Source organism: Erinaceus europaeus, chromosome 12, assembly GCF_950295315.1.
Source record: "Erinaceus europaeus chromosome 12, mEriEur2.1, whole genome shotgun sequence".
Classification (NCBI taxonomy): Eukaryota; Metazoa; Chordata; class Mammalia; order Eulipotyphla; family Erinaceidae; genus Erinaceus; species Erinaceus europaeus.
In genome coordinates, this window is record NC_080173.1 from 78,807,610 (window position 1) to 78,824,163 (window position 16,554).

Below are 16,554 nucleotides of genomic sequence, written 5' to 3' on the forward strand. Positions count from 1 at the left end.
ACTGGTGAAGAAGCACGGAGGAGGATGGATGGAAAGGGAAAATCCAGATGCTGATGGAGTGTGAACCTGTCTTGTAAGACTACACATTTGTTTGTTCTAGCTCTTGCCACATGCTTTGATTGGGAGCTATCACAAAAAGCAGAAGTGGGGGTTGGCAAAATAGTTCACTTGGGTAGTGTGCTGCTTACCATGTACACGACCCAGGTTCAAGCCTAGTCCCTGCCACATTGAAGGAAGCTTCAGTGCTGTGGTTCTCTCTCTCTCTCTCTCTCTCCCTTTCTCCCTCCCTTCCTCCCTCTCTCCTTCCCTCCCTGCTTCCCTGTCTCTAAAAAGAAAAAAAGAAAGACAGACATTCTTCCTGGAGTGTTTCAGGTCCCTTATTCTCAATTTTCCCTGCTTCTTGCCCTCCCATTAACTGAACTCCCAGTTCAGACAAGCTACCAGACACATCTGCTTCTCTAGAGAGTTGTTCACAGAAAGGGCTCTGAGGTGTGAACTCTGGGGGTGTTTTGCGCATGGTCATTTCCTTGAAGTCTGCACTATCCAGTCTTGGTCTTGTTGGCTCTTGGTGCCACCTGCTGTTCCCTAGCTACCTGTCTCAGTGTGTGTGGGTGGGAGCAAGCTGGAAGGCATGCCAGATGAAATAATTGTATTTTTACTTTGTAAATATTTTTCAAAGATTTATTTAATAATGAGAGATAGAGAGAGAACCGGAGCATCACTCTGACATATGCAAATCCAGGCATCAAACGTGGGACTTCATGTATACAAGTCTGGCTCTCTATCTACTGTACCACTCCTGAGACTGAAAATTTGTTAACATTTTTAAAGATTGGTTTATTGGGGAGATAGTATAATAGTTATGCAAAACAGCTTTCCTGCCTGAGATTCTGAAGTCCCTGGAACAAACAAAAACCAGAGCCTATCAATGCTCTGGTTAATGAAATAAATAAATTTTATTTATTTATTTATTTAGGTTTATTATCTTTATTTATTTATTGAATAGAGACAGCCAAAAATCGAGAGGGAATGGAGTGATAAAGAGGGAGACAGACAGACAACCTGCAGCACTGCTTGACCACTCACAAAGCTCCCCCCCCATAGGTGGAGACCAAAGGCTCAAACCCTGGTCCTCACACATTACAACATGTATGCTCAACCAGGTGTGCCACCACTCAGCCCCAATAAGTAGATTTTTATTAAGAAGCAAAAATCAAAGAGAAATTTTGAAAGACTGGATAAAACCACTTGGTTGAGTATACACAGTGTGCTAGTTATCCTGGCACAATATGCATGACACCAGGGAACCTTCATGCATGTTGAAGCAGTCTATGCTGTCTCTCTGTCTCTGTCTCTGTCTATCTGAAATTAGAAAGAGTCCACAGGGAGCTATGGATCTGTGTAGGCATGAGACCTTGGCACAAAAATAAATTGAACTAAATAAGATTTATTTATTTATTTATTTATCTATTTATTTATTTTAGAAGAGTTTTTTATTTTTTCAAGTTTTTTTAATTTTCTTTTTTAAATTTTTTTATTTATAAAAAGGAAACATTGACTAAACCATAGGATAAGAGGGGTACAACTTCTCACAATTCCCACCACCAGACCTCTGTATCACATCCCCTCCCCTGATAGCTTTCCTATTCTTTAACCCTCTGGGAATATGGACCCAAGGTCATTGGGGGTTGCAGAAGGTTGAAGGTCTGGCTTCTGTAATTGCTTCCCCGCTGAACATGGGCGTTGACAGGTCGATCCATACTCCCAGCCTGTCTCTCTCTTTCCCTAGTGGGGAAGGGCTCTGGGGAAGTGGAGCTCAAGTTTTGTTTTTTGTTTTTTTAATTTTTTTTTAAATTTTTATTTTTTAACCAGAGCACTGCTCAGCTCTGGCTTTTGGTGGCGCAGGGGATTGAACCTGGGACTTCACGGCGCCTCAGGCATGAGATTCTGTTTGCGTAACTATTATGCTATCTACCCCAGCCCAAGATTTATTTATTAACAGGAGAGAATGAAGGGAAAGAACCAGGGTTTGGGTGGTGGCACACTTCACATTGGGTTAAGTACACATGGTATGAAGTGCAAGGATCCTGGTTCGAGCCCCTGGCTCCCCACCTGAAGGAAAGTCACCTGACAACTGGTGAAACAAGTCTGCAGGTATCTGTCTCCCTTTCTGTCTTCCCCTCCCCTCTCAGTTTCTCTCTGTCCTAGCCAACAAAATGGAAAAAATGGCCTCTAGGAGCAGTGGATTTGTAGTGCTGGCACTGAGCCCCAGCAATAACCCTGGAGGCAAAAAAAAGAGAGAAAGAGAGAAAGGGAAAGAACCCGAGCATCACTCTGGCATATATGGCATCAGGGATTAAACTCCGAACCTTGAAATTTCTGCATTCTAACACCTGCCTAGGTTTGTAATCACGTCTTAAAACCTTAAAACAGGTTAGATGTCTTGGATTCAGTATCCTGCCAGGCAAACAAGCAAATAAATGACAGGGGAACATAAGTTATAGTGAAAGGCTATTCAGATGGCTTGTCATTGCCTGATGTGTAGATGCACTTGCTCTTTGTGTAAATTGGAATGGGTAGGTTTTCCTCTTCCTGTATTGCTAGCCTGGTCTCTGAGGATCACAGAGATTAGAAGCCCTGACATTCAGAGCTCGAAGCACAGCTTGGCAGAAGGTAGGAAGGACACAGTGATGGTGTGTCTAGAGATAACTGTACCTTGTTTTTGTGTTTATAATCTCTGCAGATCAGAGGACTCATTCAAACAGTACTTCAGTGAGATGCCCTGGCTCGCTGTTCCGTACACTGATGAGGCCCGGCGCTCACGCCTCAACCGGCTCTATGGAATCCAAGGTAGGCTTTGCAGCCCCGGGGGCTGTTGGGAAACCTGCATGTCTGAGCTCACAGTGTGTTTGCCTTTCTTTTTAGAGAGAAAGGAGGATCTTTAGTACCATGGATGTAGATTTCTTTTGTTATTGTTGTAATTTTATTTACTTAATACTTATTAGCAATTAATAGTGGTTTACAAGATTAAAAAATTACAGTGTATATAGTTCTGCACCACAACCAACATTCAAGTTCTGTGCCCCCCACCCTCCCAACAATAACCATCATGGTTCTCACAAAGTCTGAGAAACAGTTTGGTTGCTTCTGCTTTTGATTTACAAGTTCATATGTTTTAATTCTCTGGATTCCACATGTGAGTGAAACCTTCCAGTAATTGTCTTGCTCCTCTTTTCTTACTTTACTAAGCATAATCACCTCTACTTCCATCCATCTTGTCTCAAAAGACAGAATATCATCTTTTTAAATTGCAGAGTAGTATTCCATAGAGTCCATGTCTCATAACTTCTCTATCCAGTCATCAACTTTTTCACCATCTTAATGATCATATGTATAAAGTATTTTCTGGTATGTAAACTAGGCCTTACTAAAGCCCCACCACCACCAAAAAACTTTTTTCTATAAGACTCCTACGTCTCAAAACATGGCCTTGTGGGTTCATACATGGTTGGACCACAAAAGACACACTCTCAAATGACTTGACCTCTGTCAGACAGGCCTGAAAGTGATCTTTGGCCAACACCCATGTTCAGCAGAAAACCAATTACAGAAGCCAAAACTTCTGCATCCCATAATGATCCTAGGTCCATACTCCCAGAAGGATAAAGAATAGGAAAGCTTTCAGGGGAGAGGATGGGATACAGAGTTCTGGTGGTGTGAATTGTGTGGGATTTTACCCCTCTTATCCATTTTATAAATAAAAGATAATAATGAAAGAAAGTGATCTTTGGTTCCATCACTCAGCCTCTTTGAGCCTGGGTATCTTCATCTGCTCAACAAGAATGGCATGGGGGATTCGGGTGGTAGTACAGCAGGTTAAGTGCACGTTGCACGAAGCGCAAGGACCAGCGTTAAGTAAGGATACCAGTTCACGTCCTCGGCTCCCCATCTGCAGGGGAGTCACTTCACAAGTGGTGAAGCAGGTCTGCAGGTATCTATCTTTCTCTCCCCCTCTCTGTCTTACCCTCCTCTCTCCATTTCTCTTTGTCCTATCCAACAATGATGACATCAATAACTACAACAATAAAACAACAAGGGCAACAAAAGGGAATAAATAAATAAATAATGGCATGGTTCTCCCACACAGAACTACTGGGAGAATATCCATAAGGTGCTTCCCCTGGTTCCTGAAGCATTAATAATGTGGGCTGATGGATACTACCTCCTAGGTTAGAAAATGTATTTCCTTACACCAGTCGTTGAGTTTCGCACCATGTGCACTTAACCCGCTGTGCTATAGCCCAACTCCCAGAAAATGTATTTCCTGAAAGTGTTGAAAACTGGGACCTGAAGCACTAATCAGTATTTTCTTAGAAATAATGCTTAATTCCCCCGGCTCCCCACAGGCAGGGGGAGTCGCTTCACAGGCGGTGAAGCAGGTCTGCAGGTGTCTGTCTTTCTCTTCCCCTCTCTGTCTTCCCCTCCTCTCTCCATTTCTCTCTGTCCTATCCAACAACAATGATATCAATAACAACAATAATAACTACAACAATAAAAACAAGGGCAACAAAGGGAATAAATAAATAAATAATTTTGAAAATTTTTTAAAATAATAACTACAACAATAAAACAAGGGCAACAAAAAGGGAATAAATATTAAAAAGTAAATAAAATCTCTCTTTAAAAAAAAAAAGAATGCTTAATTGTGAAGTAAACTGCAATTTTATTTTTAAATTTTTAAAACCTCCTTCCTAACCTTCCTCCAGTCAGCTGCTTTACACTTAGCCAGTCTTGGAGAGCTAAGATCATTCCTTTTGTAGAGATAGCACCCTAGACAGATACTGTTCATAGTGGAGTTATCACTCTTCTTTTTGCTACTTGAGGGCGGGGGAGCAGCGAAAAAGACAAATCAGGAGCTGGAGAAATAGCTCACTGAGGCAGGCATGTGCCTTGCTATAGGTGTGACCTGGGTTTGAAGAGGGAGGACTTCCTGGAGGAGGTGACTATGGAGCAGGATCTTAAAGAATATATGAGGTTTAAATAAGGTGTTTGGGACATTCTGCGACTAAGGCCAGATTAGGCTGCTCATTGTCAGTGGAGGTGGACAGGATCAGTTTAACAGTGGCTTGATTTTGACCATGCTAGGTATAAAGATGCCCATCAGACACTCAAGTAGTGATGTGGATTCAGTGGTCTGGAATTAAGAGAGAGGTGAAGTTTGAGATTCACATTTATTTATCAGTTGTCCTGTAGTTACATTTCATAGCCCAGAACTGAGACCACCACAGGAGCTAATAGAAATATTCAAAGTCCAGATACTCTATTCTCTTTCTGATTCCTTTGCTTTTGTCCTCTGACTCTTGGGGCAGTTGCTAATGTCTCTTCCTCTTTGTCCTCTTCTGCCACATTATCTCTTTTCCTCCTGGTTTACCCCTGCTTTCCTGGTTCTTAGATTTATCTTCTATCCACTTCTATCTCTTCTCTCCTCTCCTCTCTTCTCTTCTCCTCCCCCCTCCCCTCCCCTCCCCCTCCCCCCCCCCCCCCGTGTGTACTTGTGCACATGCCTGGAATCAAATCCAAGGCCTTACATAGTATATGTTCCATCTCTGAGCTATATCCCATTCTTTCCCTTAAAAATCTCTTCAAAAGCTTCCCTTTCATTGGCCCAGTGATTCCATGAGACCTGGGATGCCTCCTTTCTCTGTGCAGGTACCCTTTCTGTGTCAGTGTTGTGTTTGGAAGAGCACCTCCCAGAGAACCTCCTGGTGGTGGTCATATCTGCATAGAAGCCCTCAGTAGGGAGTTGGGCGGTAGCACAGCGGGTTAAGCGCATGTGGCACAAAGCGCAAGGACTAGCATAAGGATCCTGGTTCGAGCCCCTGGCTCCCCACCTGGGGGGGAGGGGAGTCGCTTCACAAGTGAAGCAGGTCTGCAGGTGTCTGTCTTTCTCTCCCCCCTCTGTCTTCCCCCTCCTCGCTCCATTTCTCTCTGTCCTATCCAACAATGATGACATCAATAACTACAACAATAAACAACAAGGGCAACAAAAGGGAATAAATAAATATTTAAAACATTTAAAAAAGAAGAAAAAAAAAGAAGCCCTCAGCAGCAGTGGCTTGGTATTCTGAGGCCTCTACCTCCTGGTCTCATATGCAGCCTCATTTCTCACTTCCCCCTGTGTACTCTAGACACTGCACAGCTTCCCAGCACTCCCCCTCTCTGCCATCTCACAAAGTCCCTCTCTCCATCCCTCCACAGCGAGCCTCCCCACCCTTCCAACAGTATCTTCTCTCAGAGTCATCTGTCTACAGTATCTTCTCTCAGAGTCATCTGTCTTTTCCTGTTACTGCTCAGCCATGGTTTATGGTGATGCCAGGGATTGAACCTGGAACCTCTGAGTCTTCATTATGGGTGTCTGTTGCATAAACTACTGTGCTATCTCCCTAGCCAGAGTCAACTCTTATTCTTGTGATCTACACACACACACATATATGTCACGTCCATTTCTTTTTTCCTGGACTGGTTGCTTCTTTAGGACAGGGAGTGGTGTGTATAGATTTTCAGCCAGGATTTTGTCTCCTCCTAGCTTTCTTTTATCTTCTGTTTATTCTTTTGTTCATTCTTCTTGTTCATTTGTGCTTTTCTTCAGGAAACATGTCTTGGGTGTCTGCCTTGTACCTGGATCTGAGCCAGTTGCTGAGAGGCAGAGATAACTGGCACCTGCCCTCAAGCAGCTCATAGAGACAACCCAGGAGATTGAGGGTGTGGTGGGAGTGCCCAGGCCAGGGCCTTTGACTGTGCTGCCTCAGCCATAGAGCATGCCTCCACCCATCTGTGCTTCCTCGCCGCCCCAGCCTCTGCCCCTGAGAACAGGTGGGGCCAGGAAAAGAGTGCTCTAGCAGTTCTGGTCTCAGCTCTGACCCTCAGCATCTGTGTGGTACCACACGAGTCACTTCCCTCTCTGGGTCTCTGGTGCTTCGCCCAAAGATCACGGTCAGATAAAGGGAGGGATCTGTGGTGCCTCCAGGCTTCCTAATCTGGAGGATCTTGAGGCAGAAGCTGAGAAGCCTATATGGAAGTTGGCCAGTTCTGGGGACCCCATGGGAATTTTTGTCTCCCCTGTGCTGGGGAAGAACTGGTCTTCCTCTACTTCACTCACCATCTGCATGCAGAAAATCTCATATGCTTGTGAGGTTCTTGGGAGGCTTTTATCAATAAAAACAGATCATTCTGGAAGTCGGGCGGTAGCGCAGCGGGTTAAGCTCACATGGTGCAAAGCGCAGGACTGGCTTAAGGATCCCAGTTTGAGCCTCCAGCTCCCCACCTGCAGGGGAGTCGCTTCACAGGCGGTGAAGCAGGTCTGCAGGTGTCTGTCTTTCTCTCCCCCTCTCTGTCTTCCTCTCTTTCTCTCCCCCTCTCTGTCTTCCTCTCCTCTCTCCATTTCTCTCTGTCCTATCCAACAACAATGACATCAATAACCACAACAATAAAACAATAAGGGCAACAAAAGGGAATGAAAAAACAAATATTTTTTTAAAAAGATTGCTCTGTGACTTGATTTTAAAGTCATATTTGACTTTTTGAAATACACACTGTGGGGAGCTGGGCAGTGGTGCTCATGACAGAACACACATGCTACGATGCACTAGGACCCAGGTTCAAGCTTCTGGTCCCTATTTGTACAGGGGGGTAGCGGGGGGGGGAAGCTTCACAAGAGGTAAGGCAGTACTGTAGGTGCCTCTCTTTTTCTCTTATCTTCCCTTTCTCTCTGTCTCTAGCCAATAAATAAATAAAATAATAATAAAAATAAAATTTGAAAAACCTGAATCTTAATACTTTGAATGTTGATCTTTGAATCGTGTGATTCAGTTTGTATACCTAGGATCTTAGTCTCTTCTTGTAAGGAATAAGTGATTAATGGTTGGACCCGCTTACAAACTTAATTAAACTCCCTTAAACATTGTCTCCACATACTAATCTTCATGAAAAATCTGTGCTCTCACTAGAGTCACTTCAGCTTCTAGACTCCTTCTTGCCTGTACCAACACTGGCCTTCGCACACCCACTGTATTTTCTCAGCCTGTCTCTGCTTTCCTTCTGCTGTGTGCTTGCCTGTTTTTGTTCTTATACAGGCCGTGTCTTGCTGGTCTCCATTGGAGTTCATTTTCCTTTGTATAATGCAAGGAATTGTAAAGCAAGCCAGAACTAATTGCTTTACACCACTACCAAAGTGAGTTCTCAGTTTAAATACCAAGATGACAGGTAGAGTAGCCTTTTAGCTAATTTTCCCCAAATTTCCATCCTACATAGTGTTGCTTTCCTAGGATGAAGGAAGTCTGGGACCATTTGTTCCTGATGAAGCCGTAGGTTTCTCATGAACTTCCTGGCCCTAGCAGTTAGCTGTGTCACTCATAAGAGCTGCAGGTCTTCAGGCAGCTGAGGAGGAAAAATGAGCATCAGCATTTTCAACTGGCTTATAAATGTAAACCTTTAAAAAACTGCTTATCTAGGGGCTGGGTGGTGGCACACCTGGTTAAGCACACACATTACAGTGCTCAAGGACCTGGGTTCGAGCCCCCCAGCCCCCACCTGCAGGGGAAAGCTCTGCAAGTAGTGAAGCAGTACTACAGATGTCTATGTCTGTCTCTCTCCCTCTCTATAGCCCCCTTCCCTCTTGATTTCTGGCCTTCTCTACCCAATAAATAAATATGATAAAAAAATTTTAAAATTGCATATCTGATGGACAGAGTGCTTTTGAGTTCTAAAAAATGAAACATGGACTGAACATGGTGTATTGCACCAAAGCAAAGGACTCTGAGGGGGGAGAGAGACGGTGGACAGGAAGGAAACTCCAGGGGGCCTATTATATAATGGCATTGTATGCACATGTCAATGATTGCACCATAAAGCATTAACACCCTCAATAAAAACAATATTATTATCTCTAGTAAATTAAACTCATAAGTATTTAGTGATTCTTTTATTTATTTCCTCCTTTTCTATTTTATTTGATAGAACAGAGAAGTTGAAGTGGGGAGAGGGAGAAAGACACTTATACAGACCTGCTTCATAGCTCATGAAGCTTCCTTCCTGCAGGTGGGGAGTGGGGCCTCTAACCCTAGTCCTTGCATGGTGTACCATTGCCCAACTCCCATAAATACTTAGTGAATCTTAAGGACTCTTAAATGCAGCAGTACTTCTAGTAGAGTTGCAACTTAAGCATCAAAAATCAAACTGAGGGGGGTCGGGCGGTGGCGCATGTGGGTTAAGCGCACTTTCTCTCTGTCCTATCCAACAACGAATTGCGTCAACAAGGGCAATAATAATAACCACAACGAAGCTACAACAAGGGCAACAAAAGAGGGGAAAAAAAATGGCCTCCAGGAGCGGTGGATTCATGGTGCAGGCACCGAGCCCAGCAATAACCCTGGAGGAGGAAAACAAAAAAAATCAAACTTGAGTTATTCAGCTCCAAATTTTAATGTAGGAGTCACAGAACTGGCCTGTTACTCTCCTACAGAAACATGTAAGACCATGAATTCTATTCACATTTCTATATCTTCCTTGGTCTCAAAAATGCCCACTAATTATTAAGAAAATAACTGTTGGGAGTCGGGCGGTGGTGCAGTGGGTTAAGCGCACGTGGCACAAAGCGCAGGGACCGGCATAAGGATCCCGGTTCGAACCCGGCTCCCCACCTGCAGGGGAGTCGCTTCACGGGCAGTGAAGGAGGTCTGCAGGTGTCTATCTTTCTCTCCCCTCTCTCTCTGTCTTCCCCTCCTCTCTCCATTTCTCTCTGTCCTATCCAACAACAAAGCAACATCAACAATGGCAATAATAACCGCAACGAGGCTGCAACAACTAGGGCAACAAAAAGGGGGAAAATGGCCTCCAGGAGCAGTGGATTCATGGTGCAGGCACCGAGCCCAGCAATAACCCTGGAGGAAAAAAGAAAGAAAGAAAGAAAATAACTGTAAATATATAATACGTATATATTTCCAGCTCCCCTCCAGATTGAATAGTCTCACCTTTGGAGCCTCTGTAGGTCATGTCTTTTCTGAATTCTTGTCTCTTGTCTTGGAAGCAGGCAGACTGCACATCATCCCGTGACTAAATCCCACCTTTATTTGCCTCTGTGATATTTAAACACTTCCAACCTAGCTCTAGATACCTTTGAACTTAAAAAAGAATTATCTATTTTTTCACAGTAGCACAAAACTCTGGGACTTATGTTAAATTGAATTCTGAACATGTCTGAGCTTTGTGCAACTTTGTGGTTAAAAATCTGCAGAGCCACTCCATGAGTGTGTTTCTATCGTCTGAGCTGTTTCTATTCACACTTGTGACACCTAGTATGTGGGTTTTGTTCTCTACACCAGTCAGTTCTCTGACACCACTTGGGAGTCCTTTAAGTCAATGAAACACTGACATTGTCTACTTGGAGTTTGTATCACATCCCTAAGAACAAAGGCTCAGTCCTACAGAATTCCTCCCCCCTCCATTCCACTCCAGATATTAATCACAAGTTTATGAACACAAACACACACACCCCCACACCTCCTCAGGGCTCGTAGTTTGCTAGAATGGCCCACAGAACTCAGGAAAACTGTTTGCTTCCTGTGACCACTGAATTATAAAGAATGCAACTCACAACAAGCCAGATGGAACAGCTGCACAAGGGAAGGCGGATAGGAAAGGGCACAGGGCTCCCAGGCTCACTACTCTCCTAGAACTTCATGTGTTCACCAGACTGGAAACACTCTGGACCCCAGTTTGAAGACTTTTATGGAGCTCTCCTATATGCACATATCTGACTCACTCAGCCTCCTGCTCCTCTTCCTCCCCCAGAGACTAGGGGTAGGAGTGGGGCTGAATGTTCCAGTCTTCTTTTTTTTTTTAATATTTATTTTATTTATTTATTCCCTTTTGTTGCCCTTGTTGTTTTATTGTTGTAGTTATTATTGTTGTTGTCGTTGTTGGATAGGACAGAGAGAAATGGAGAGAGGAGGGGAAGACAGAGAGGAGGAGAGAAAGATAGACACCTGCAGACCTGTTTCACCGCCTGTGAAGCGACTCCCCTGCAGGTGGGGAGCCGGGGTTTGAACCGGGATCCTTATGCCGGTCCTTGTGCTTTGCGCCACCTGCGCTTAACCCGCTGCGCTACAGCCCGACTCCCTCCAGTCTTCTAATCATGTCTTTTTGACCACCAGCCATCACCCCTACCCCAAGCTCTTGAGGGGCCCCCAGCCAGCAGTCATCTCATCAATATATAGAAAGACAGGCGGGGAAGTAGCATGGCGGGTTACGTGCACATGGCTTGAAGTGCAAGGACCAGCGTAAAGATCCTGGTTCAAGCCCCCGGCTCCCTACCTGCGAAAGAGTCTTTTCACAGGCTGTGAAGCAGGTCTGCAGGTGTCTGTCTTTCTCTCCCTCTCTGTCTTTCCCTTCTCTCTCCATTTCTCTCTGTCCTATCCAACAACGATGACATCAATAACAATAACTACAACAATAAAAAAAAGAAAGACAGGTGGGCGGGGGTAGATAGCATAATGGTTATGCAAAGAGACTCTCATGCCTGAGGCTCCAAAGTCCCAGGTTCAATCCTCTGCACCACCACAAGCCAGAGCTGAGCAGTGCTCTGGTAAGAAAGAAAGAAAGAAAGGAAGGAAGGAAGGAAGGAAGGAAGGAGGGAGGGAGGGAGGGAGGGAGGGAGGGAGGGAGGGAGGGAGGGAGAGAAAGAAAGAAAGAGAGAGAGAGAGAAAGAAAGACAGACTTACTGCAAGGATGAAGACCCAAAACCTAGTTCCTGTTATATTATAATATCCTGTTGTGTACACACACACACACACACACACACACGAGAGAGAGAGAGAGAGAGAGAGAGAGAGAGAAAGATCACCAGTGGAGGGTTCTGCTGTGCAGCCTTTGGAAAATCCTCTAGTACTGACGGTGGGAGCTCATTCTCCGTTTGACTCTCCCCTCTGTGTCCTGGGTTCTCATTCCACTTCATCTCCTCCTAAAACATTAAGAGGAAGTGCTTGGGACCAGGTGGTAGCAGACCTGGTTAAGTGCTCACATTACAGTGGGCATGGACCAAGGTTCAAGCCCCTGGACCCCACCTGCAGGAGGTAAGCTTCATGAGTGGTGAAACAGGGCTGCAGGTGTCTCTCTCTCTCTCCTCTCAATTTCTCTTTGTCTCCATCCAAAAATAAATTTAAAAAAATATTTTAGAGATGGAGAGGGTGCTTGCACAGAGCAGTGTCAGATACATTCTCTCCCCAGCACCAGTAATCCTCCTTCACCTGACCTGTCTCTCTGCCTTCTAGTGAGTCAGTCACTTGATTAGACAGTCCCTTTGTGAATGTCCCTGTGCTAACCTGCCAGCTTCAGGTGGAAATGGGTAATACAAACAAACAACCCAGAATCCTCTGAGCACCTTGGGAGTAGGACTTGGAGTAACACTGGAGTCCAGGTCTCCACCCAGCCTACCAGAGGAGACTTTGCATAAAATGCTGACAGTTTGCTAAGCTGTCTGTTGGTTTCAGTGGGGGGTTTGGGGGTGGGCAGAGCAGATATCTTGAGGCTCCCCAGAAGTCTTGCTGCATTGGTGACCTGGTCACTGGCTCCCTTGGGTATTCTGGAGAGGCAAGTTCCTTTCATGGGGTCACCTGTGTTCACCACGACCCTGGCATTTGACCTGCATACATTTCTTTGTTTTAGGAAAGTAGCTGGGTTGCCTGGGGTGCTACGGCCCCCTCCCCCCACCCAGTGCTTTATGCAGACTGGGGAATTTGCAGCCCTATAAGCTGTTTAAAAATGCCTCTCTAAGGAAAGGGTTTAGACACACTTGGCAAGAGGCAAATCCCATTAGCAATTGCCTAACTAATCCTGTCTGTCAGTGAACAGCATGTTCTTTACAGGAAGGCTTGGGCCCTTTCTTTCTCAGGTAAGGGGCCCTCGCTGGTTTTGTTCTTCCTGTCCCCCACTCCCCCCCTAGGGAAGGGCAGACAGCTTAGAGTTGTTATGAGCCCTGCCCAGAGAGCAAACAGTACTGTAGCCCAATGCAGGGAGGCAGCGGTGTGAGGGCCTTTACTCTCCCACTGTTTGTCTTCTGTTTCTCTGTTGTTTCCTTAACCTTCTGCTTTTTCTTTTTTAAATAGGTTTGTTTGTTTGAGAGAGAGGGGAGGGGGACACCAGAGCATCACTCTGGCATACGCAATTGTGCTGACCCCAGCAGGAGTTTGGGACTATTAGCATGCAAACGACCTCACCCTAGGGAGGTGCTTCAGAGAAGGGACTGTATAAAAGCAAGGGACTTTGAGCACGTGAGTCTTTTTCTGCCTGCAGCTTCTTCTCCTGGTCAGAAGCATCTTGGCGGTGGTGCTCCAGGCATCCATCCCCCATGTCTGCTTCTCCTGGGAACTTCTTCTTCTTCTAGCGTTTGCCCTTCTTCCATAGCCAGTCAACAGCGTCAGGTTGAGCCTGATGTCAAATTTCGAGACCTCCTTTGAATCTGGAGAGGTGGCAGTCGTTGACTATATGGGTCATAGTCTGTCTGGAGCCGCAGGGGCAGTTCGGGTCGTCTCTGGCTCCCCAGCGATGGAGCATAGCGGCGCACCGGCCATGGCCTGTTTGATAGCGATTGAGGAGGGCCCGATCATAACGTGCTAGGTCAAAGCTGGGTTGACGCTTGCAGGGGTCTGTGATGAGGTGTTTGTTCTTTACCTCGGCTGACTGCCAACTCTGTTTCCAAGAGTCTGGAACAGAGAAGTTCAGTGTAGGCGTAGGAGACCAGATTGGATGACGAGACGTCAAGCGTTGGACAGGGTGGGCGAAGATATCCGCGTATATTGGCAGGTCCGGTCGAGTGTAGACATGGGAAATGAACTTAGATGATGCCGCATCTCGACGAATATCCTGGGAACTGAACATGTGTGACTCTGCTAGCCGCTAAACTTTTAGACTCCTCTACAACCATGAGCAACCTTTACCAGAGCTTACAATTATCTATCTTATGGGACTAAACTTTGATAACCATATTCAGACTTTATAGACCTAGCGTATGTTTAACCCATGATGATAAGTGCTTATTTTGCCTTTTAACTGTTTCACCCTAATAAACTTTGTATTATTTAAACCAGTTCCCAGCTCTTGCTGTGAATCCTTTTACTTGGGCAAGCAGCCCCTACCACCAACCCCCTTTTTAAGTTAAATTTACAACACGCAATGCCAAGGGTCAAACTCAGAACCTGTTAGTTGAGGGTCTAGTGCTTTACCTACTGTGCTACCTCCTGGCTCACAACTTTCACCTCTTTAGTTCTTTTTTTTTTTTTTTTAATTTTTTTTTTATATTTATTTTATTTATTTATTCCCTTTTGTTGCCCTTGTTGTTTTATTGTTGTAGTTATTATTGTTGTTGTCGTTGTTGGATAGGACAGAGAGAAATGGAGAGAGGAAGGGGAAGACAGAGAGGAGGAGAGAAAGACAGACACCTGCAGACCTGCTTCACCGCCTGTGAAGCGACTCCCCTGCAGGTGGGGAGCCGGGGTTCGAACCGGGATCCTTATGCCAGTCTTTGTGCTTTGCGCCACCTGCGCTTAGCCCGCTGCACTACAGCCCGACTCCCACCTCTTTAGTTCTTATCCACATTGACTGTAGATTTTTGAAAGTGGTGACAAGTACATAGGTAACCATTGTATACAGTTTGCTTGGTGAATCTTCATCCGCATTGCGTTTTCTGGACAACCAACCATACCCGGATGTGGTAGGGGACCCTCCTTACTCCTTTGACCCAGACAGCTTTGTTGAGCCTGGTGTTGGTGCGCACATCTGGAGTGCCTATCTCCATCGTGGCAAATTTCCGGATCTCTCTGAGTGCCTGGGGAGCATTTGAAGCTTGTGGATGTTGCTGACGTACTCCTGCGTCACAATCTCGTTGATGGCAGAGAGGCCCTTCTTTTCGCGCCCTTGTTTGCAGGAGCCATTTTGCTGGGTCTAGACAGGAAAGGAAGAAATTTCTGCTCTTTCTTCTCTTCTTTCCTTTCTCTTGCATTGCCCACATTCCACTTCTCATTTTCATTACCTTTCCCCCTCTTTTCTGCCCCTTAAAAAAAATGAAATTGAGTGGCTCAAAGAATAGAGGCTAACACAGCTGCATGCATCAGACCCCAGGTTCAGTCCCTAGCACTGCATCTGCTAGAGTGGAGTGATGTTCTGGTCTCTCTCTCTTACTCATAGAACATAAATAAATAAATTTAAAACTAGTGAAAATATATGGAAATTGATTTTAAGAAATAATACACAGTAGGTATGAGGTAGAACCTCCTTTGTATAGAAACATTTGAACATTGTGCTTTTACTTTTCATTTTAAAATTTACTTGTTAATGAGAAAGAGAGAACCAAAGCATCGTTCTGACACTTGTGAAGCCAAGGGCTGAACCTGAAACCTCATGCTCACAGGTCAGAGACTCCACCTCCTGGGCCATAGGACATTGTGTTTTTCAGTAAGTAAAGATGAGTTGCCAATGCTTGTGCTGTTGGGAGGCAGGTCTCAGAATGTGACCTTGGAGAAAGACAGGGGACTTATTAGCAGCTTCAATGTTCTGTTTTGTTTGCCTTGACTTATTTTGAGAACATGAAAAAGAGAGAAAGGAATGTGCAAAGAGGATGATCTAATAAACATTCATGTGGCCACTACTTAGAGTGAACATTTTTGCTTCAGTGATTAAAAACCGGGAGTTGGGCGGTGGCGCAGTGGGTTAAGCGCACGTGGCGCAAAGCGCAGGGACCGGCGTAAGGATCCCAGTTCCCCACCTGCAGGGGAGTTGCTTCACGGGCGGTGAAGCAGGTCTGCAGGTGTCTATCTTTCTCTCCCCTCTCTCTCTGTCTTCCCCTCCTCTCTCCATTTCTCTCTGTCCTATCCAACAACAAAGCAACATCAACAATGGCAATAATAACCACAATGAGGCTGCAACAAGTAGGGCAACAAAAAGGGGGGAAAATGGCCTCCAGGAGCAGTGGATTCATGGTGCAGGCACCGAGCCCAGCAAAAACCCTGGAGGAGGGAAAAAAAAAGAAATGAGGGGCCCAGGAGGTAATTTAGCAGAGCAAGTGCATTCCTTGTATCCATAAGGCCCTGGGTTTGACGCCTGGCACCACACGAGAGCACCAAAGAGAGACACAGTAGGACTTCACAGGTGGTGGAGCACTGTTTAGATGTCTTCCCTTCTCTCTTATTCTCTCCAAGAATATAACATTTTAGAAAAATGGTGGGGGGGGGGTGAATTGGGTCGTGGCAAGAGGCATAACATAATGGTTATACAAAAAGACTTCAGTGCCTGAGGCTCTACAGTTCAATCCCCCACACCAACATAAGCCAGAGCTGGGCAGTGCTCTGGTATACAAAGAAGGAAAAGGGGGGGAGGGGATGAGGGCACAGGAAAGAGGGGGTTGGAGAGAAATGGGGGATAAACAACAAATGGGGGGCTGGGTGATGGTGTACCTGGTTGAGCACACATGTTATAATGTACAAGGACCCAGGTTCAAGCCCCTGG

The 16,554-nt window shown here is 45.4% G+C and overlaps 1 protein-coding gene across 1 annotated transcript in view; it reads left to right on the forward strand.

Annotated features, from left to right (window-relative positions):
- Nucleotides 1-16,554, forward strand: part of NXN (nucleoredoxin) — a 212,777-nt gene that overhangs the window by 177,648 nt on the left and 18,575 nt on the right. The window contains exon 5 of the mRNA XM_007520419.3: nt 2,744-2,850. Coding sequence (XP_007520481.2) covers nt 2,744-2,850 — 107 coding nt within the window. The remainder of the gene's footprint in view (nt 1-2,743; nt 2,851-16,554) is intronic.